Genomic DNA, 18,167 nt, shown 5'->3' with positions numbered 1-18,167 from the left:
GAGAGAGAGGGATCAACGCAAAAGAAAACGAAACAGCGAAAATATTAAATACTCCTTTCTTGGCTTTGAAAAATACTTTTTCTTTTTTTCCTACTAAGAAGAGCCAAGATTACCGCAGATACTAAAACCATGAAGTAAATTACTGTTCATCCTTGAATTACCGTCAAGAAGACCCAATTCATATCCATTTTGTCATGGTACATAATAGAAGAAAACCTATTATAACAAGAGAATAATAGCGGATAAGGCCACAATATGTTTAAGAACAGTCCTAATTTTTTCTCCAAACTGACATCAACATGTTCACATCCATTGATTTTGGTAAACCACGCAAGTTATAAACCGTAAGTGACAATTACAATTGACCATTACATCTTTAGGGTGTCTATTTGTTCACCTCACATCAAATTGAAGAATAGAAATCAACCAGGCTTTTCGCCAGTAATGTGGGGATAGCTCCCCAAGTCAACACATTGCTCGGTCTGTGGACCTGTTGCACAGTGATATGTATGACAATCTTTAGGGTGGAATGTTACCTTGCGCTAGCCTTGGCAACTGAGAGTATCATTACACAACCATCCAATTTTTGCACTGGTGAAAGGCTCGAAGCTTCTACAATATTCTCATGATCCACCTGCAACATCTTGTAGATCAAAGAATCAAGTGAAGGGAAACCAATAATACTAGTAGCTAAACTGATCACAGGGTATTTAAGTGAAATAAAAAATAAAAAAATCTATGTAAAGTGATGAGGGATTATGTTTAAGTCAATCTCTAATATGGCTCAATTGAAGTTTTAATCAGATTGTAATTTTATTTTGTTCAAATCAAATCAAGGTTAAACTGAAATCTAAGCTAAAAGATTATATTCAAGTCAATTCTAAATTTTAGATGTATTAGAACTCTCCAAATCTTAATTGCACTATGACTCTTTATGTCCTAACTTAGCTAGGACTTCATCCTAATCTTAACTCTAAAAGAGAGAGGAGAGCCCCATCTTAAGCATCCTTAAGTCAGCTCAACCCTAATCTTAGTAGGACTAGAATTAAGATAACACCTAGCCAACTAGGGTAGCCCTAATAAAAAACTTGCAATTGCAAAGAATCAAGGAGAAGTCCTAATTTGATTAGAGCTTTGAGCTCCCTCAATCCTATAAATCTAAGGGGTTGCAACCCCATTATAAGCATCTCAAGTCCTACCCTCTCGAGTGCCCAACTGGCCCTAAGCTGAGAAGAAGAGAAATAAAAGAGAAAACTTGCAAACAAAACTTCCACCGTCACATAACAACGATAACGCCCTTCTTCCATCTATCTAATCTTCCAACCATCCTAGGACAGTTTCCTAGCTGAAACCAATAGCAAAAAAAGAAGAGGAGAAGAGGAGGAATGCCTCAGCAGCGGAGATCAGCAAGCAGAAAGTCCTCTTCTTACTACTTGCAATAGTATTTTTGCAGCAAAGAACCATAGTAGAACCAGCAGTTTTGTCTTCGTTTTCGTTTTCAACATCCAAAGATGTAGCAATAACTACGATAGAATCAACCCCTTCTATAGCCCCTAATAGAGGTGATATCAGATTGGTGAGAGGAGGAAAGAAAAAGAGAACAGGGAACAAGAGTTCCATCATAATTTGTTCATGCTTATCTTGCAAGAACTTCCGAGCAATCATCACTTGAGAACTCTTTGCTTTAGTTTCCTATTTAGGCATTTTAAATTCATGGCAATAGTATATTATTTTTTCTTTTTAAGTTGTGTTTATTACAGTAAAAGCATAACTACTACATTAAAACTTCCATCCAAGTGGTGGTATCAGATCGACAAATCATTGAATCCAAACTTTTAAATAGATCAGGTGGTACCAAAGCAATGAACCCTCGCCTGTGAATGGTAACCACAAGGTAAGGATACAAAGCCTCTAGAGAAGAGTTACAGGAGTTGGAATTCGTGTCATACTCATTGAAAGGAAGAACCACCGACGGGATGGTAGCCAACACCTAGACAACCTTGGCTGACCTTACTACCCAGACGACAATATTAGCCTAATGGATGGAAATCATGATAGGTTGGATGCAAGCTCAAGTCAACCCAATAGCAAAGGACAATTGAACAAAAAACATCACAACAAAAGAAAGAGAGTCATCTCCATCCGAGATGTGTAGCTACAAAGAAGATGTTGCTGAGCAAAACACCGCAACAAGAACTCGACCCTTTTAAGTCGAGGCTTGCATCAACATACCCTCCTATGATGGCTCGATCAACGTTGAGGTATTAGACTCATGAATCTATTAACTTGAAACTTACTTTGATTTATATGATTACAACAACAAAGATAAGGTGATTCTTACATAACTCAAATTGACTAATCATTCACTTGTATGGTGGAAAGTATATTCGAATCAACAGTGATGAAGACGTGTCATGGACATGATCCAAAAGTCTCATACGAGAAAAATTCTCCCATATAGGGTATCTCGAATATGGAGGAAGTGACATTACTTATGCCAAAAACAGGACTAATTCACGCAAGAATACAATATTGAATTCCGATGACGAGCAGTAATGCTCGCAATCTCCCTTAATGATCACTCAACGATGATAAAATATACCACCGACCTCCATGAATAGATTCATACAAAGTTAAGCCTCTTTAAAACATATGATATTTTGACTACTAGCAATATAACGATAATGATTGAGAGAATGAATCATACTTACAGTGAGAAGCCCACGTAAAAGGCCAAAGGGAATCACACAAAAGCCCAAGAGAAATTCGAGGATGATAAAACTTCTTTCTCAAAACGAAGTAATCTTTTTTGTGAACATTGTAAAATCAAGTCACTCTAGAGAAAAGTGTTGGAAGGTTCATTTGGAACTCTTCTCAAAAAGCCATTGAAGAATAATCAAAGTCGGTGAACTACGGCCATGACCACGAACAATGACTCCACCAAACTTTCACCAGTTCCTTACACAGATCCATCTTAACGCTGACGACTAGATTGAAGGTTATAGACTTGAATTCAACCTCTAGTCCAAAGGTTTGAGAAAAGCTTTTCACCATAAACATCCAAGTGAAGCAAGAAGTCGTTCGCATAATTTTCGACGTCGGGTGCCAAAAGAATTTCATCTCGACGAGCTTGGTCAAGAAGCTTGGCTTAGAGACTACACTACATCCATGTCGATATCCTCTTGGATGACTTCATGATTATGTGAAGATGAAGATCGACTAATAATGCAAGATACGCTTTGCCATCACAAAAGAATACATCGACGATGTGATGTGTGAGGTAGTTCTGCTTGACATATGCCAAGTCATCATTAGGGGCCTCTACTTATGGGATCGAGATGTTATTTACTTTTGTCGACCCCAAAAATATCAACTCCAGAATGATGAAAGAAAGTTCCTCATCACCCTAGATCTGATTGGTTCAACGAAAGACTTGACATCTATTAGCCAAGCAAAGAGGATGATGAATGCTTGCTGAAAGCTAATGACTCTCATTTCAGCATGCAAAGAACCAAAACCTTCCTCCAACATGATGAAAGAGGAGGAGCAACCAGAAGGGGTAACAACAAGCTTGAAGCCCTGAGAAGAGATAGAAAGCCCTAGAGTCAACGGTGATTAGCAATAAGGAGAACTCAATCAAAAAGGTGTTGAGATTTGATTCTAGTTATCTATCTAGATTATTATCATGATCTAGTGGTTACATGATGATTTCAATAACCACTTGAATCATGATCTAGTAGTTAGGGTGGTTGTCATTAGGTCCTATAAATAGGACCGTAGTTCATCTAGCAAGACATTGAGATTGAGGAGAGGAAGATAAAGAGTCTGTGTGCATTTGGTATCTTGTAAGTGTTCCTCCTGTTTTTAATACTACATCAGTTTTCTTGAGTCAAAAGGATTCTTTTTACTCGTATCGTAGTATTCTGTTTCTTCCTTGCTCCTCCATCTCCAACATTTGTGGTATCAGAGCCTAGTTTCAATCTGAACTGGGCATTATGGCTTTTAACGGCAATTCCGTGTCTCAACCCCTTATCCCCATCTTCTCGGGCAAAAGTTATGAATTTTGGAGTATCAAGATGAAGACTCTATTCAAGTCTCAAGATCTTTGGGACTTAATAGAGAATGGATATGCAGATCCAGATGATGAAATCAGGCTGAGGGAGAATAGAAAGAAGGACTCAAAGGCATTGTTCTTCATTCAACAAGCTGTACATGAGACGATCTTCTCAAGAATTGCAGCAGCGACAACCTCAAAGCAAGCCTGGTTGATACTTCAAAATGAATTTCAAGGCTCATCAAGGGTGATTACGGTAAAACTTCAAACCTTCCGTCGTGAGTTTGAAATTTTGTTCATGAAAAGCAATGAATCGGTACAAGATTTTCTTTCTCGAGTGACTGAAATTGTTAGTCAAATGAAATCTTATGGTGAACATCTTCCTGATCATATAATTGTTGCAAAGGTTTTGAGAAGTTTAACTCCGAAATTTGATCATGTTGTTGCCGCAATTGAGGAATCAAAAGATTTATCTACTTATTCATTTGATGAACTAATGGGTTCCTTGCAAGCACATGAAGTAAGGTTGAACAAGTCACTTGAAAAAAGTGAAGAAAAAGCATTTCAGGTTAAGGGAGAGTCTTCTACTTCAGAAGAAGACAAAAAATCAACAGGAAGAGGACGTGGCAGAGGAGGATTTCGTGGTAGAGGAAATGGAAGAGGAAGAGGACACTTTGATGAACAAGGGCAATCAAATTATGATCAAAAAAAATTACAAAAGTGGAATTCAATGTCACTATTGTAAAAAGTTTGGTCACATGAAGACAGATTGCTGGAAAAGAGAAAAGCAAGCAAGCTATGTGGAGAAAATTGAAGAAAATAGTAAGTTGTTTATGACTCATTCACAAATTCATAACATCTCAAATGATATTTGGTTTTTGGATAGTGGATGTTCTAATCATATGTCAGGCATAAAATCAATATTTAGAGATATTAATGAGACTCATAAGTTGAATGTTAGACTTGGAGATAACAAGCAAATCCAAGTGGAAGGGAAAGGAACAATTGAGGTGAAGACAAATCAAGGGAAGGTAAAATACCTTGATAATGTTTTCTTTGTTCCTACTTTATCACATAATTTGTTGAGTGTTGGACAATTAGTAAATGATGGATATCAAGTAATATTTGATGATGGTTCATGCACTATTAGAGATAAGAAATCTGGTTTGATTATAGTAAATATTTGCATGACACAAAACAAGATGTTTCCACTTGATGTGTCAAATACTGAAAGACATGCGCTTATCACAACTCAAAAGAATGAGTCTAGTTTATGACATTTAAGATATGGACATCTTAACATTAAAGGTTTAAGGTTGTTAAGTCAAAAAGAAATGGTTTTTGGATTGCCTAAAATTAATACGCTTGATGTATGTGAAGGATGTATTTATGGCAAACAAAGTAGAAAACCATTTCCTATTGGAAAAGCATGGAGAGCATCTAATTGTCTTGAATTAATTCATGCTGACTTATGTGGACCTATGAATACAAAATCATTTGGTGGAAGTCAATATTTTTTATTGTTTACGGATGATTATAGTCGCATGAGTTGGGTATATTTTTTGAAATTGAAATCTGAAACATTTGATAATTTTCGAAAGTTCAAGGCACTTGTAGAAAGACAAAGTGGTAGATATATAAAGACACTTCGGACAGATAGAGGTGGTGAATTTTTATCTAATGAGTTTAGTTCTTTTTGTGAAGAAAATGGTATTCACAGAGAATTGACAGCACCATATACACCGGAGCAAAATGGTGTAGCTGAGCGTAAGAATCGGACTGTCGTTGAAATGGCAAGAAGTTTGCTTAAAGGAAAACATCTTCCAAATCAGTTTTGGGCAGAAGCAGTTGCAACAGCAGTTTATTTGTTGAATATTTCACCAACAAAGGCTGTTATGAATCGAACTCCTTTTGAGGCTTGGTATGGTATGAAACCAAGTGTTAGACATCTAAGAATTTTTGGTTTTATTGCTTATGCTTTAGTGAATTCACAAAATCATCACAAGCTTGATGAAAAATCAGAGAAATGCATTTTAATTGATTATTCTTTACAATCTAAAGCATATCGATTATATAACCCTGTTAGTGGCAAAGTTATTATTAACAGAAATGTTATGTTTGATGAAAGGACAAGTTGGAATTGGGAGACCAATAAAGGTGAAACACAAATGCAGATTCCAGCAGAACTAGACACTCCGCAGAATCAAGTGACAGATCCTGCTCCAACAAATTCATCGTCAACCTCACCAAATAGCAGTTCAAATTCGGATTCCTCAGATGAAACCCCTCCAAGAAATTTCAGATCATTGACAGAAATTTATAACTCAACGTTTGCTTTGTTTATTTCAGATCCGACAACTTTTGAGGATGCAGTTAAAAAAGAGGAATGGAGAAAAGCAATGAAGGAGGAAATCAAGTCAACTGAGAAGAATGAAACTTGGGAGCTAATGGATCTATCGAAAGAAAAGAAAGCGACTGGGTTAAAATGGATGTTCAAAACAAAATTTAAATGCAAATTATTTGGTTTCACTGATAGTGATTGTGTAGGAGCTTTAGACGATCGAAAGAGTACTTCAGGCAAGTGGAGCTATCACAATGAAGTATTGTGGAACGGATGAACAAGTTACGGATATCTTCACCAAATCACCTTCATTTCGAAAGCATATTTTATGTCGCAAATTGGTGTATGCAACTATGAATCAAGGGGGAGTGTTGAGATTTGATTCTAGTTATCTATCTAGATTATTATCATGATCTAGTGGTTACATGATGATTTCAATAACCACTTGAATCATGATCTAGTAGTTAGGGTGGTTGTCATTAGGTCCTATAAATAGGACCGTAGTTCATCTAGCAAGACATTGAGATTGAGGAGAGGAAGATAAAGAGTCTGTGTGCATTTGGTATCTTGTAAGTGTTCCTCCTGTTTTTAATACTACATCAGTTTTCTTGAGTCAAAAGGATTCTTTTTACTCGTATCGTAGTATTCTGTTTCTTCCTTGCTCCTCCATCTCCAACAAAAGGTGCATGCAGATGGCATAGTTGAGCATGGCGACACTAACCACATCGATGAACCAAAGCAAAGCCTCTAGCATACAGATGGAGAGAGAAGAAACCTCAAAGCAAAATTCAACAAGATGTTGACCCCCTAATTGGGGGAGCTGCAATCAAGGACAATCTAGCATAATTCGACAAACTCCAATTCGACCCAATTGGAATTTCAATCGGACTCCAATTTGATCTTGATCATACCAAATCAAGGTCAAGCTAGAATGCAAGCTCAAAGACTAGATTCAAGTCAACTTCTAAGTCCTAAATGTATTAGAACTCTCCAAGTCCTAACGTAGCTAGGACTCCACCCCTACCTCAATTATAAAAGATGGAGGAAAATCCCATCTAAAACATCCCTAAGTCAGCTTAATCCCAATCCTAGTAGGACGATGATTAGGGCAGCCCCCAATAAAAGACTCGTGCAGTTGCAAGTAAGGAGAAGTCATAATCAGATTAGGATTTTGGAATCTCTTGATCTTATAAATCTAGCAGGTTATAGCCCTCTTAAAATAATCCCAATTTGTGCCCTCTTGAGTCTCCAATCGATCCTAGGTTGAGAAGAGAGGAGAGAATAAGAGAAAGAGAAGAGAAAAAGAATATGCAAACAGAACATTCATCATCACAAGACAACAGCTTCTTTCATCTATCTAGCCTTCCAACCAACCTAGGACATTTTCCTAGCCAAAAGCAGCAAAAGAGAAAAGAGAAGAGGAAGAAAGCCTCGATAGCCCTTCTCCAACAATAGTGGAGATCAGCAAACAAGAAGTCCTTCTCCAACATCCAAAGACATAGCAGCAACTAGGACAGAATCAACGCCTTTCGCAACCCCTAACAAAGGTACTGTCGAATTAATGAGAGAAAAAAAAAAAAAGAAGAACAAGTAGCGAGTGTTCAATCTATCCTCGCTTATCACACAAGAACTTTCGAATAATTATCGTTCAAGAACTCCTTGCTTTAGTTTTCTATTCTAGGTACTTTAAATTCAGATCAAATGTAGATTAATTTTTTTGTTATATTTTTTTCTTTTTAAGTTGTATTTATTACAATAAAAACATAGCCCCTCGATCAAAACTATTATCTTAGAGGTGATATTAAATTGACGGATCATAAAACCCGGACCCATACCATTGTAGATCATACAGGCAACAAGCTGACTGATGATATTAAGACATCTTGTGAAAGCAAAGATGATAATGGAAATAAAGCTGGAGGAGGAGGAGACACAGATAAGTATGATCGATAATACATGTCAAGGACAGCACGACCACATCTTAGGACCCTATTGAAATAGTATAAAACCTTGGCGTACATGCTTCTATTATTATAGTAACTGATATACTGCTATCTGGTTCTGTCTACCTCAAACACGATGCTAACATAGGGAAAGAAGCCAAAGGGTGCATATTTACCGGTGTTGAAATTTATTCCGTAAAAGCTAGGAGTGATGTAGTAAACTATGCACATCAGAGGGCCACTGCAGCCATCGATGGTGCGTGTACTGAAGAGCTTACCAACACCCAGTCAGTGAATTCTCTGTTTGTAAACAACGGGTGACGCTGAGCTCCCTTCCACATCTCAAAGGTGAACCTGCATGCCAGAGGCTGGAGAGGCACGGGCAACATCCAGGAGGGAGGACGGGTGCGAGGGCTGCTACCTGAAATTTCAGGGGTTTGAGTGGAAGATACCTTGGGAATAGCCATGAGATGTGCTCCAATGATTCTCAAACGATCTTTAAAGATTCAGAAAGTGAGATGTCATGATGAAACAGCAAAAATCTTTGAATATATGCTAGATAGATTAATTGACTCGCAAAAATTCATGGAAAACATGTGACTTACGCTACACTGGCCCAGTTTACACTTAAACATCATCAACAAAAATAATAATAAAAATGAATCAAGTACCTTTCATTGCAAAAGAAGTTGCTTCATTGACCAAATCAGTACACTGAAGCAACCAAGGAAATAATGATATTCATAGATTAACTAGAATAGAATAGCTCGAGGTAGAATAAATTTGGAATCAATCAGACTCAGAACATTGAACCAGGGCAATCCACATTAGTTACAGGAAACATCGAAGGCAGCATGAGGTTGCATGAAGTAGTTACGAGTCTAGAAGGATATCAATCTTGTGAAATAAATTACTCATATCAATGGGTATGACTAGCATCCGAAATTGACATTGAAAATGACTCTATCAACAAAATCATTTATGACATTAACAGAGAAAATAACCATATCAACATTACAGAAGTGCCACAATAACCCTTATTGATGAAACAAAGCTTTTGAACCACCTCATTTAATAGGAAACAATAAAATGCAGAGTACAAAGAACAAACTTAAGAGGATGTTCTTTCAAGTCTGAATAAATTTTGGATCACAAACAGAAGGGACTACCACTTGTAGACCAAGTTTTATGTGAATCAAGAGGTCGGACAAACTGCATACCATAAAAAGAATAGTTCATACATAAATAAAAAAGAAGGTTAAAACCCATCAAATATTAGGAAGAACAATTAACATCACAAAAGGGAGAACAGACCACTTAACCTGCATGTGGATGTGATTAAATATGTCAAATACTGTTTCCCCAGAAGCCACAATAAAAAAGATGCTCGACCACACTGACCAAAATATTCATCCTATCTTCTCGTCTAGATTACTCCTATTGGTTATAGGCAACTTGAGAAGATATTGTAATAATCCGGGTTCAAACATAATTTTCTACATGAGTATCTTACATTTTGTTTTCTTAGGCAGGTTCTATGACTCTACTAACGAACAAGATTAACCACAGAAATTTGCAGTTTAACAATGTTATGTATTCCCCTCTAAAAAATAGATTTCCTTGTCTCATCTTAACCATTATTGTTTTTGTAACAATATGTACAGAAATCGCCACTGATACAATCTCTCAATTGACAGGCTTGTTTCTCATTTTAATTTATCACGTTCCAACTGTGATTTCTTTATTATCAAATACCTTCTACAGACATTGTTATACATGTAACAGTGATTGGAAAATGATTAGCTTTGTGACAGAGAGAAATGAAAAGTGCTTTTCCTTGCTTGACACGTAAAAGAGAAAAAGTAGTCACTACCTTCTGGTTTGGTTGAAGAACTAACATGACAATAAGTTGTGACTGAAGTGTTTGATACAGCATCAGATTTGGAAAGCCTACCAAGACGTAATTCAATTATTTTCATTCCCTCTGAGCAGCTATTTCAAGTTAGACAATAGGCCTATTTAGGTCACATTTCTATACCAAGGTAGATACAATAGGCTAACAAGTACAATCTAGAAATTGCCAAAGAAGAATGTAAGAACAGCTGAAAATAGAAAATCAATAAATGCAATAGACAATAAGCTCATAAATCAAATGTAATATGTGTCAATCTGCTCATGTTGGAGTAAGGCTAGGTACATCAATAGTGATTAGTTTCTACAATGAGGACAAATGTTCAAACCAAGGTATGCAATACCATACCGTACTGGTGTTTCAAGGTTGGCTCGGTACAGTACGGTACCGGTATACCGAGCGGTACACCAGGGCATACCGAACGGTATACCAGGGCTTACCGAGCGATTTCCTCTTATTGTAGCACTATAGCAGTGTAGCAGTGTATTACTATAGCATGGTCCGTCCGGTAGCCGACGGTCCGTGTACCGGTATGCCGTCGGACCGATACATACCGTCCGTACCAGGCAGTATCATTCGAAATTGCATACCATGGTTCAAACACTAACATCACAACATAAGTAGCCTACGTAATTAGGCCTTTTGAAGAACTAGGAGAACAGGTTGTATGAACAATAGTAGATGCTAAGATGGTAGACTCGGAGTAATAACTAATATATAATCATCTCAAATGGACTGAACAAAAACCAACAAACCAAACATCAAACAGATTACACACTTACATATAGATAATCTAAAAGATTCCACCAGACTAAGACTCCTTTTCTTAACTGCAAAGCAAGTGAATGTGGAACACCTTCAATCAAAGCATGTGCAAAAGGAACACATTCACTTAAAAAGGCTTGGAAAAAAGAACTCAGAAAAAGTGAAGCTTAGCTAATTTCAATGCCTACTGATAAATATGATCAGATTTCTTTCAAGCATAGTTGTTAGCTCTATGAACATACTAACAAGCAAACTAGTTATAGTGAGAAACGAAATATGTATTACTACCTGTAACCACTAAAGATCCTTGGAACTTGTCCATGGGTTAGTTAAAGAAGAAATATGGAAATATCACTTCATAAGCAAAAGAAAGTAGTTTACCTTAGAAAAGTACCAGATATAGACCACAAGCCAATAGTATAGGAAATAGATCCTTCAGATGAAAAATTCATAAACTGGCCAAAGAAGAATGGGCATAGCTTTCCCTAGCATAAGTTCCCAAATAATTTCCTAATTTCACTTTTTCAACTTGTAATTCACAAAGGTTTGTCAATATTGCCATAAACTGAAAGCTTGAACCTCAAAATGATGTTCTCCTTGAATCTTCTATGAAAATTTCTTCAGACAATGGTTTGTAATCATCAATCTGTCTCCTTTCTCAAGCTCCCTGAACCATCTTTATCTAGTGCGAGGATCTTCAAGTGTTTTTATGTCAAATAACACTCATGAACAGCTAAGTTGGCATCTTTCTGGTTATCATTGTCTGCATTGAGGTACTCAATTCTCATTGATCCCTCTTCCTTCTTGTACGTCTCCCAGTTCAAGGCTTAAGGTATCTTTTTTTGGGGACTATAGAGAAAGTTTATTTGAAATATTTCCAAAATTTAAAGAAACTTTATTTTTTTTTTTCAATATTATTCAGGTGCACTCGAATTTGAGATCAAGAATCCATCCTTGCATACACATACAACCACAGGAACACACAGCACAAGGGGAAAGAGCCTCTTGGCTGAGATAGCAGACAGACATCATTGGGTAGTCCTATCCCATGGTAAGCTCTAACAAGATTCCATTGAAAAGATAGTTTAAGAAGCACTTGACATTAACATCATCAATACTATTCTTTGTCAAGAACAACTGGAAACTAATCCAATTTTACCCGAGTCACAACGGAAACCATAAACCAAACTGTTTTTTTTCCCTCAAGAAGAAATGAAACCTTTAATTCAGAAAGAATCTGTTACGTGCCCCTCCCAGACGTGCATATAGGAAACACAAACCCAAATTTCTCCCTGTACCGAGCATTCCACTCCATCAACAATTTGCGAAAGCAAATAAGAAATCAACAATTGTTTCACGTTCTTAAGCGAATCCAGAGAAAATTTTGGCGAAACGACCAGTAACGCATCGAAGGATCACCTGCAAGATGGAATCGGTGGCAGTAGCCATCGCAGCGGATTGCTCTTCCTTGCTCCACCTAGTACAATCAACAATCGAATCAGCGACGGCAGCTTCAGCCAGAATAAGAAATGGTTGAAATAATAGGAAAAATTGTACGAACTGGGAGAAGACGGAGAGGTGGTTCCGATCGCCGGGTGAGCCGAGACGGCCTCGAGCCATCCTGCGACGTCGACCTACGAGATTTAGGGGAAAGAAAGGCGAGATGAGGTCATCAACGGAATCGAGACAACGACGGGAAGACGAGCTACGGAGGAGGCAAGCGGCGACCTTGTTGAACCAGATGTCGCGGGCGACTCGGAGGGCGTGCTGGACGTCGGCGAAGCGACAAGCGGAGGCCATCTCCTTGGCGAACCTTTTGCTGCCGCAGCAGTGCAGCATGTCCTCCTCCTGCGACCATCTTTGTACAACGAACGCCGTCTTATTTATTTGATGGGACGCTCAGTCAGTGAAAATAACATCTGATGCGTGTTTGGGACCGTCCGATGGGTTCGTGCTTTGCGAATGACCGTCCGATGTGTTCTGCTTTGCGACATTGATTGGATTTATTTTTTTTCATGAGAGAGAAAAGGCTGGCTTCGTTGCACAATGAGTGGTTATATGGGCTGTTATTATTATGGGCCATATAACATGACTATTACAGAGGGCCACTCTATGGGACACATAAGTTATGATCCAACTAAGTCACGAGGTAATCGAAATGCATTCGAAACTTGTCTGTCACGAAAGCTGAAGGATTTGTCCATCTTTGACATCGTTAGAAAAGGTCGAGCAATTGTCCAGGGAGACGTGTGCAGATGATGGGATACACGTAATGTAGTGCACCATGCAGACGTGCAAATTGTAGACGTAAAGTGTATCTGCATGTCCTACACGTGGAATTGTAGGTGTCACCTTGTCCACGGAGTAGCAGACTCTCCAGGCTACCATATGAGGTCCAATGTTGACGTGAAACCAGATCTCACGGTCTCTTGTTGTCTCCGGCTTCCACTGCGCAGGGTAAACTTGGGCAAGGCACGATGCATGCTGCCAAGGAGAAGGTGAAGGACATGGCCAGCGCGACCAAGGAGAAGGTGAAGGAGTACTCCGGCAAGGCCGAGGGAAAGGCAGAGGCGGCAACTGCTCGGACACCGGAGGAGAGGGAAGCGGCGGACGAGCGAGCCAAGGCGAGGGAGAAGGCGGCCAAGGCGGAGTACCACGAGGAGAAGGCCGAGCACCAAGAGGAGTCTGCCGCCCACCGCGGCGGCACCGGTCGTGTTCCCCTAACCAGTCAGCACCACCACCGTCCCGTCGGCGCCGACCCGACTTATCCTGGTACCGGTACTGGCCACCCCGCCGGAGAAAAGTATCTGTAGAATCTGTATGTTGTGGTCGGTCCCACCTGTAGTACGTGACAGTATGGTTTTTTTTTTTTTTTTTTTTTTTTGACTGGTGGCATGTTACGTAGGTGTTTGTGTTTTTGTCCCTTTTGTTGGACAGCAGAAGCTCTATCTTTACGATGGTAAAACATATCTATATGCATGTTTCCACGAGACTACTGTTATCGAACAAATATACTGTATCTATAGCTTATGAGTCTTCTGTTGGCTGAACAGGATGTTGAGGTCAACCGAGCCCTCACGATGGAGTGTTGATTCGTGTTTCTTAGTATGTCAGATCCGGACATCGTATATGTCGATTCGTGTTCCTTAGTATGTCAGATCCGGACATCGTGTATGTCGAGTTGCATCTTTTCGTTTTCGGGGTGATTGACAGTTCATCCTCGTGAGATGGTCATGCCTTGGGAAAGGTGTGCTAGTTGATGTGGTCGTGAGGTGGTTATTCCCATCGGGAAGGTGTGCTAGTTGATGTGCTCGTGAGGTGGTTATGCCCTCGGAAAGGTGTGCTAGTTGATGATTTTTGGGTTGAGACGTTCGACACTCGTGGATGGTCGTCTGTCTGTAAAAATGATATCTGTCGGGTGATCTTTGATTGTGGTCCCTCCGACGAGTAAATCAGTGTGTGGTAGATTATTTTTTTCGTCTCCTTCTTGGTCGAAGGTTGGTCAAGGATTTTATATTATTGTATGGGGGTCGGTAACGAGTGGTCGTTGATCCTGAAAGGACGGGATGAGATTTTTGATCGATCATCGTCTAAGCTCTCAGGACAAGATAAGTGGAGCAATTTTTCGGTATGGTTCTGACTTGACGCGTGACTTGAAGACGTCGACGATGATGTGTTTGGTCTTCCAAAATATACTGTATCGACGATGATGTGTTTGGTCTTCCAAAATATACTGTATCAACTACTATGATAATAAAACTATCATTAAGATTTACGTAGAAAGAGCAGTTCAAATCGGTCCTCATTTTAACACACAAAAACAGGATTACTTTTGTCGCTGAAAATGAAATATCATCAGAACTAAAACTGAAGCTTCGTTCGAGGGATTTTGATTCTCCTGTCAATTTCAAGAGTCGGAAACCTCGATTTCATGAACTTTTGTTGCGTTAAGTCGGATGATTGTGAGTCAGTCAAATGATCAACATTTAAGGGATCCTGTACGAGTCCTGCCGGTGACGTGAAAGGAGACGGTTTTGCCGATGCCCGTTGGTTCTATGCATTGACCGTGCAGGTGCCCGCATTAACAGAGAATGGGTTGCTTAATAAGTCATCTTCCTCATGCTAAGACATCCGAGATGGAAGACGAGAACGGAAGCGGTGAACCTCACAGCTCACAGGAAAAGCATGGCTTACTTGGGTTCGAGCCGGAAAGCGACAATGGAAAGCTACTGATCTGTAGATGCTCGATCGACACTAGTTGGATGATGAAGCATGGATATATGTTTACTGTCTCTCATTAGATAAATGAAAGAACGTGGCAAAGACTAAATACGAGTAATATTCTGAATGCATTACAGACTGCATCATTATTATTACGTAGATGCGTGCATCTGAGGAACACTCGTGTCAACTCTCGGACTTTGATATTCTTTGCTGCTGCAGGATCACTGTGTTCGAGACACAGTTCGAACTCTTAGTTTCTTCAAATCTGTCCGCTGGAGATTGTCCGACAAGATAGCAGCAGATGTCTGATATATAGTACTCCTTGTACCAATGAGTGCTAGAAACCGAAGCAAATTAACCAAGGATTTGACTGATAATGTGTAATTTGCTGTCTCTTCTTTCCAGCTACTTCGTGATTCACGGAGTTCTTCGAGATTAATTGAAAATGCTGCTTCACATGAGCCTCACGTTGCTTGTGGTTTCAAATTAGTCTTCTTAAATATTTTCCTCTAGCGAGAAGAAAAGGATCTCTCAAAGTCTTTGAAGTCTAAATGACTGGGACAAACACGGCTTCTAAAGCGATAAGTTTTGACGACTTTAAGAGGGTATCTGTCACATCTTGCAATTGATGTCGATTGTAGATGACAGCCTGACGTTGCTATAGACGACGAATGAGAGCGTGGACAGAGTACTTACTGCATGTCCAATCCTTCTCCAATAGTTAAAGACGGTGCTTGCGGCATCACCGACTGCTCCATTGGCTTTATTTCCTCCTGCGGTCCTTTGTCCGGAGATGTTGAATACAGAGGCGTGCCATTCATCACCAGGACGACACTGCTTACAGCAACCCTTAACCACTGCCTTGGCTTGCTTTCTCAGTGCTGCAGTTCCTGGTCCGGTGAGCTGTGTCATTCATCACCAGGAAGGGAAGGCAGAAGTTAATATAAAGGTTATTTCAGCAGCCAAAAGTATCTTCCAAAAGGTACTAAAGATCTCAGAATTGAAGCAAATCATCGTTAGCTTCAGACTTATCACAACTCAAACCTTGATCACGTCGATCACAAAGGAACCATCTTATAATCTTATACCAGCATCAATGTTTGCTCTGTGATTCATATACTTTATAGCTTGAGATAAATTTAGCGAAAAAACTATTTGACTCACTGGTTTTGATCTTTGTGTTCCTCCTAACAAAATTATTTGGAAGAAATATGGTTTACTTTACCAAATATTGACTAGTTATTGGCGTTCTAAGTTGTGAAGATAAACCATAAAGATCAATAAATACTGGACAAATAAAAACTGAAGTTGCTTGTGGATATGACATAGTTGGACTTCTAAGATAAGTATTTGATGTCAGTCATATGGCTAGATATGAGTTAATTGAGTAAATTTATTGTGAGCCTAAATAGTATTATGATAGTGATATCTTTTTAATGATACGAGTATGGGTTGGATAATTTGTTGACTCAATATCATCATCTTTTTAATGATAGAGTTTCGAAGAAGGAGATAACTATCATCATCAAATAAGCGTAAAACTAAAAGAAAACAATATATAATGCTTGTAAAGTCAACCTGTTAATTATAAGACTAAAAATAAAAGTATGATAGTTGACTTATTTATATGTAATATGATATCGATGTGATGCAGAATGGGGGTTTAGTAGAATAGAATTCGAAAGAAAATCGATGGTATAATTTGTCGAATAGAAAAGGAGCGAACTAACGAAGCAACTCTGATAAAAATAAAAAGTAGTTCACCACCAAGTTTAGAATCACAATGGGATATAGAAAGTTTACCACCCAATGAAAATTAAATAAGGATACAGAATTAGAAAATAAAAGACTCACTAATCAGCATCCAAGAGATACAAAATTTATGGGAGCACTCCAATAGAGTTTCTGTCAAAATATCATCAGTTTCTAAAGTCATTTATAAGTCCTAAACACCAACATAAGTACTAGTGCATGAAACAATCATTCAATCATTCACAACTGCTAACCAACTCCTTTAATGTATTCCTTAGTCACGAAGAAAAGCACCTTGAAACAGCTTTAACTTTGTGTAGGGAATATGCTGATGAGCTGTCATATTTGAGTGGGCTGAGTTGAAGATTAGGAGACATCATTGTTGGTTGAAAAAAATATCATATCATAATCAAAGTTTGTATGATCAGATTGTAGTAAATTAGATACTCTTGTGTCAATCTCCCCCGGTTAAAAAAGACTTGTCTTCAAGTCTTGTTTGATTCATCAACATAATTATAAAAAGGACTTAAATTAGCCACATTAAATGTTGGGGATACTCCGTAATCTTCATGTAGCTCAATCTCATAAGCATTTTTTTCATTTCTCTTAAGCATCTTGAATGGACTATCAGCCTTTGGTTTCAGTTTTTCAAATTTGTCCAGTAGAAATCTCTCGTTCCTTCGATGAATCCAAACCAAATTACCTACATTAAACTCCATACGTTTTCTGTATTTGTTGGCAGCATGCATGTACCTCTCATTTTGCTTCTCAATGGTTGCTTTCACACTCTTATGCAGCTTCTTTATTTGCTTAGCTCTTTCATCAGCATCTCCACTAAATTGCTTTGTTGTATAATGAGAGATTAAGTCCAAAGAACCAACAGGATTAGCATCATAAACTACCTCAAAAGAACTCTTACCAATACTATGATGCATAAAACGATTGTAGGCAAACTTAATTTGTGAAAGAATGATATCCCACTGCTTAATATTCTTACCAACATAGCTTCTAAACAAATTATCCAAGCTTCTGTTCGTTACCTCGGTTTGCCCATCGGTTTGTGGATGATGCAAGCTGTTGAAATTCAAAAAAGTACCCAGCTTCCTCCAAAGGGTTCTCCAAAAATGACTAACAAATTTTGAATCTCGATTAGATACCATAGTTCTTGGAATACCA

At 38.6% G+C, this 18,167-nt stretch overlaps 2 protein-coding genes across 2 annotated transcripts; one reads left to right on the top strand and one right to left on the bottom strand.

The window, feature by feature from the left end:
- Positions 1-289: 289 nt before the first annotated feature.
- On the bottom strand, positions 290-12,875 carry LOC103982061 (uncharacterized). The gene is made up of 6 exons (XM_018824508.2): positions 12,744-12,875; positions 12,577-12,649; positions 12,435-12,492; positions 10,212-10,288; positions 8,617-8,759; positions 290-634 (listed from the first exon to the last, which is right to left on the bottom strand). The coding sequence occupies exons 1-6, from the start codon at positions 12,852-12,854 to the stop codon at positions 533-535; spliced, it is 564 nt and encodes a 187-aa protein (XP_018680053.2). The 5' UTR covers positions 12,855-12,875; the 3' UTR covers positions 290-532.
- Positions 12,876-13,452: 577 nt separating this feature from the next.
- LOC135635802 (late embryogenesis abundant protein 18-like) lies at positions 13,453-14,354 on the top strand. Its single transcript, XM_065147150.1, has one exon. It carries the CDS (start codon positions 13,493-13,495, stop codon positions 13,826-13,828), a length of 336 nt encoding a protein of 111 aa, XP_065003222.1. The 5' UTR covers positions 13,453-13,492; the 3' UTR covers positions 13,829-14,354.
- Positions 14,355-18,167: the final 3,813 nt, after the last annotated feature.

Source organism: Musa acuminata, chromosome BXJ3-4 (assembly GCF_036884655.1).
Source record: "Musa acuminata AAA Group cultivar baxijiao chromosome BXJ3-4, Cavendish_Baxijiao_AAA, whole genome shotgun sequence".
Classification (NCBI taxonomy): Eukaryota; Viridiplantae; Streptophyta; class Magnoliopsida; order Zingiberales; family Musaceae; genus Musa; species Musa acuminata.
This window is presented reverse-complemented; position numbering and strand designations above follow the sequence as displayed.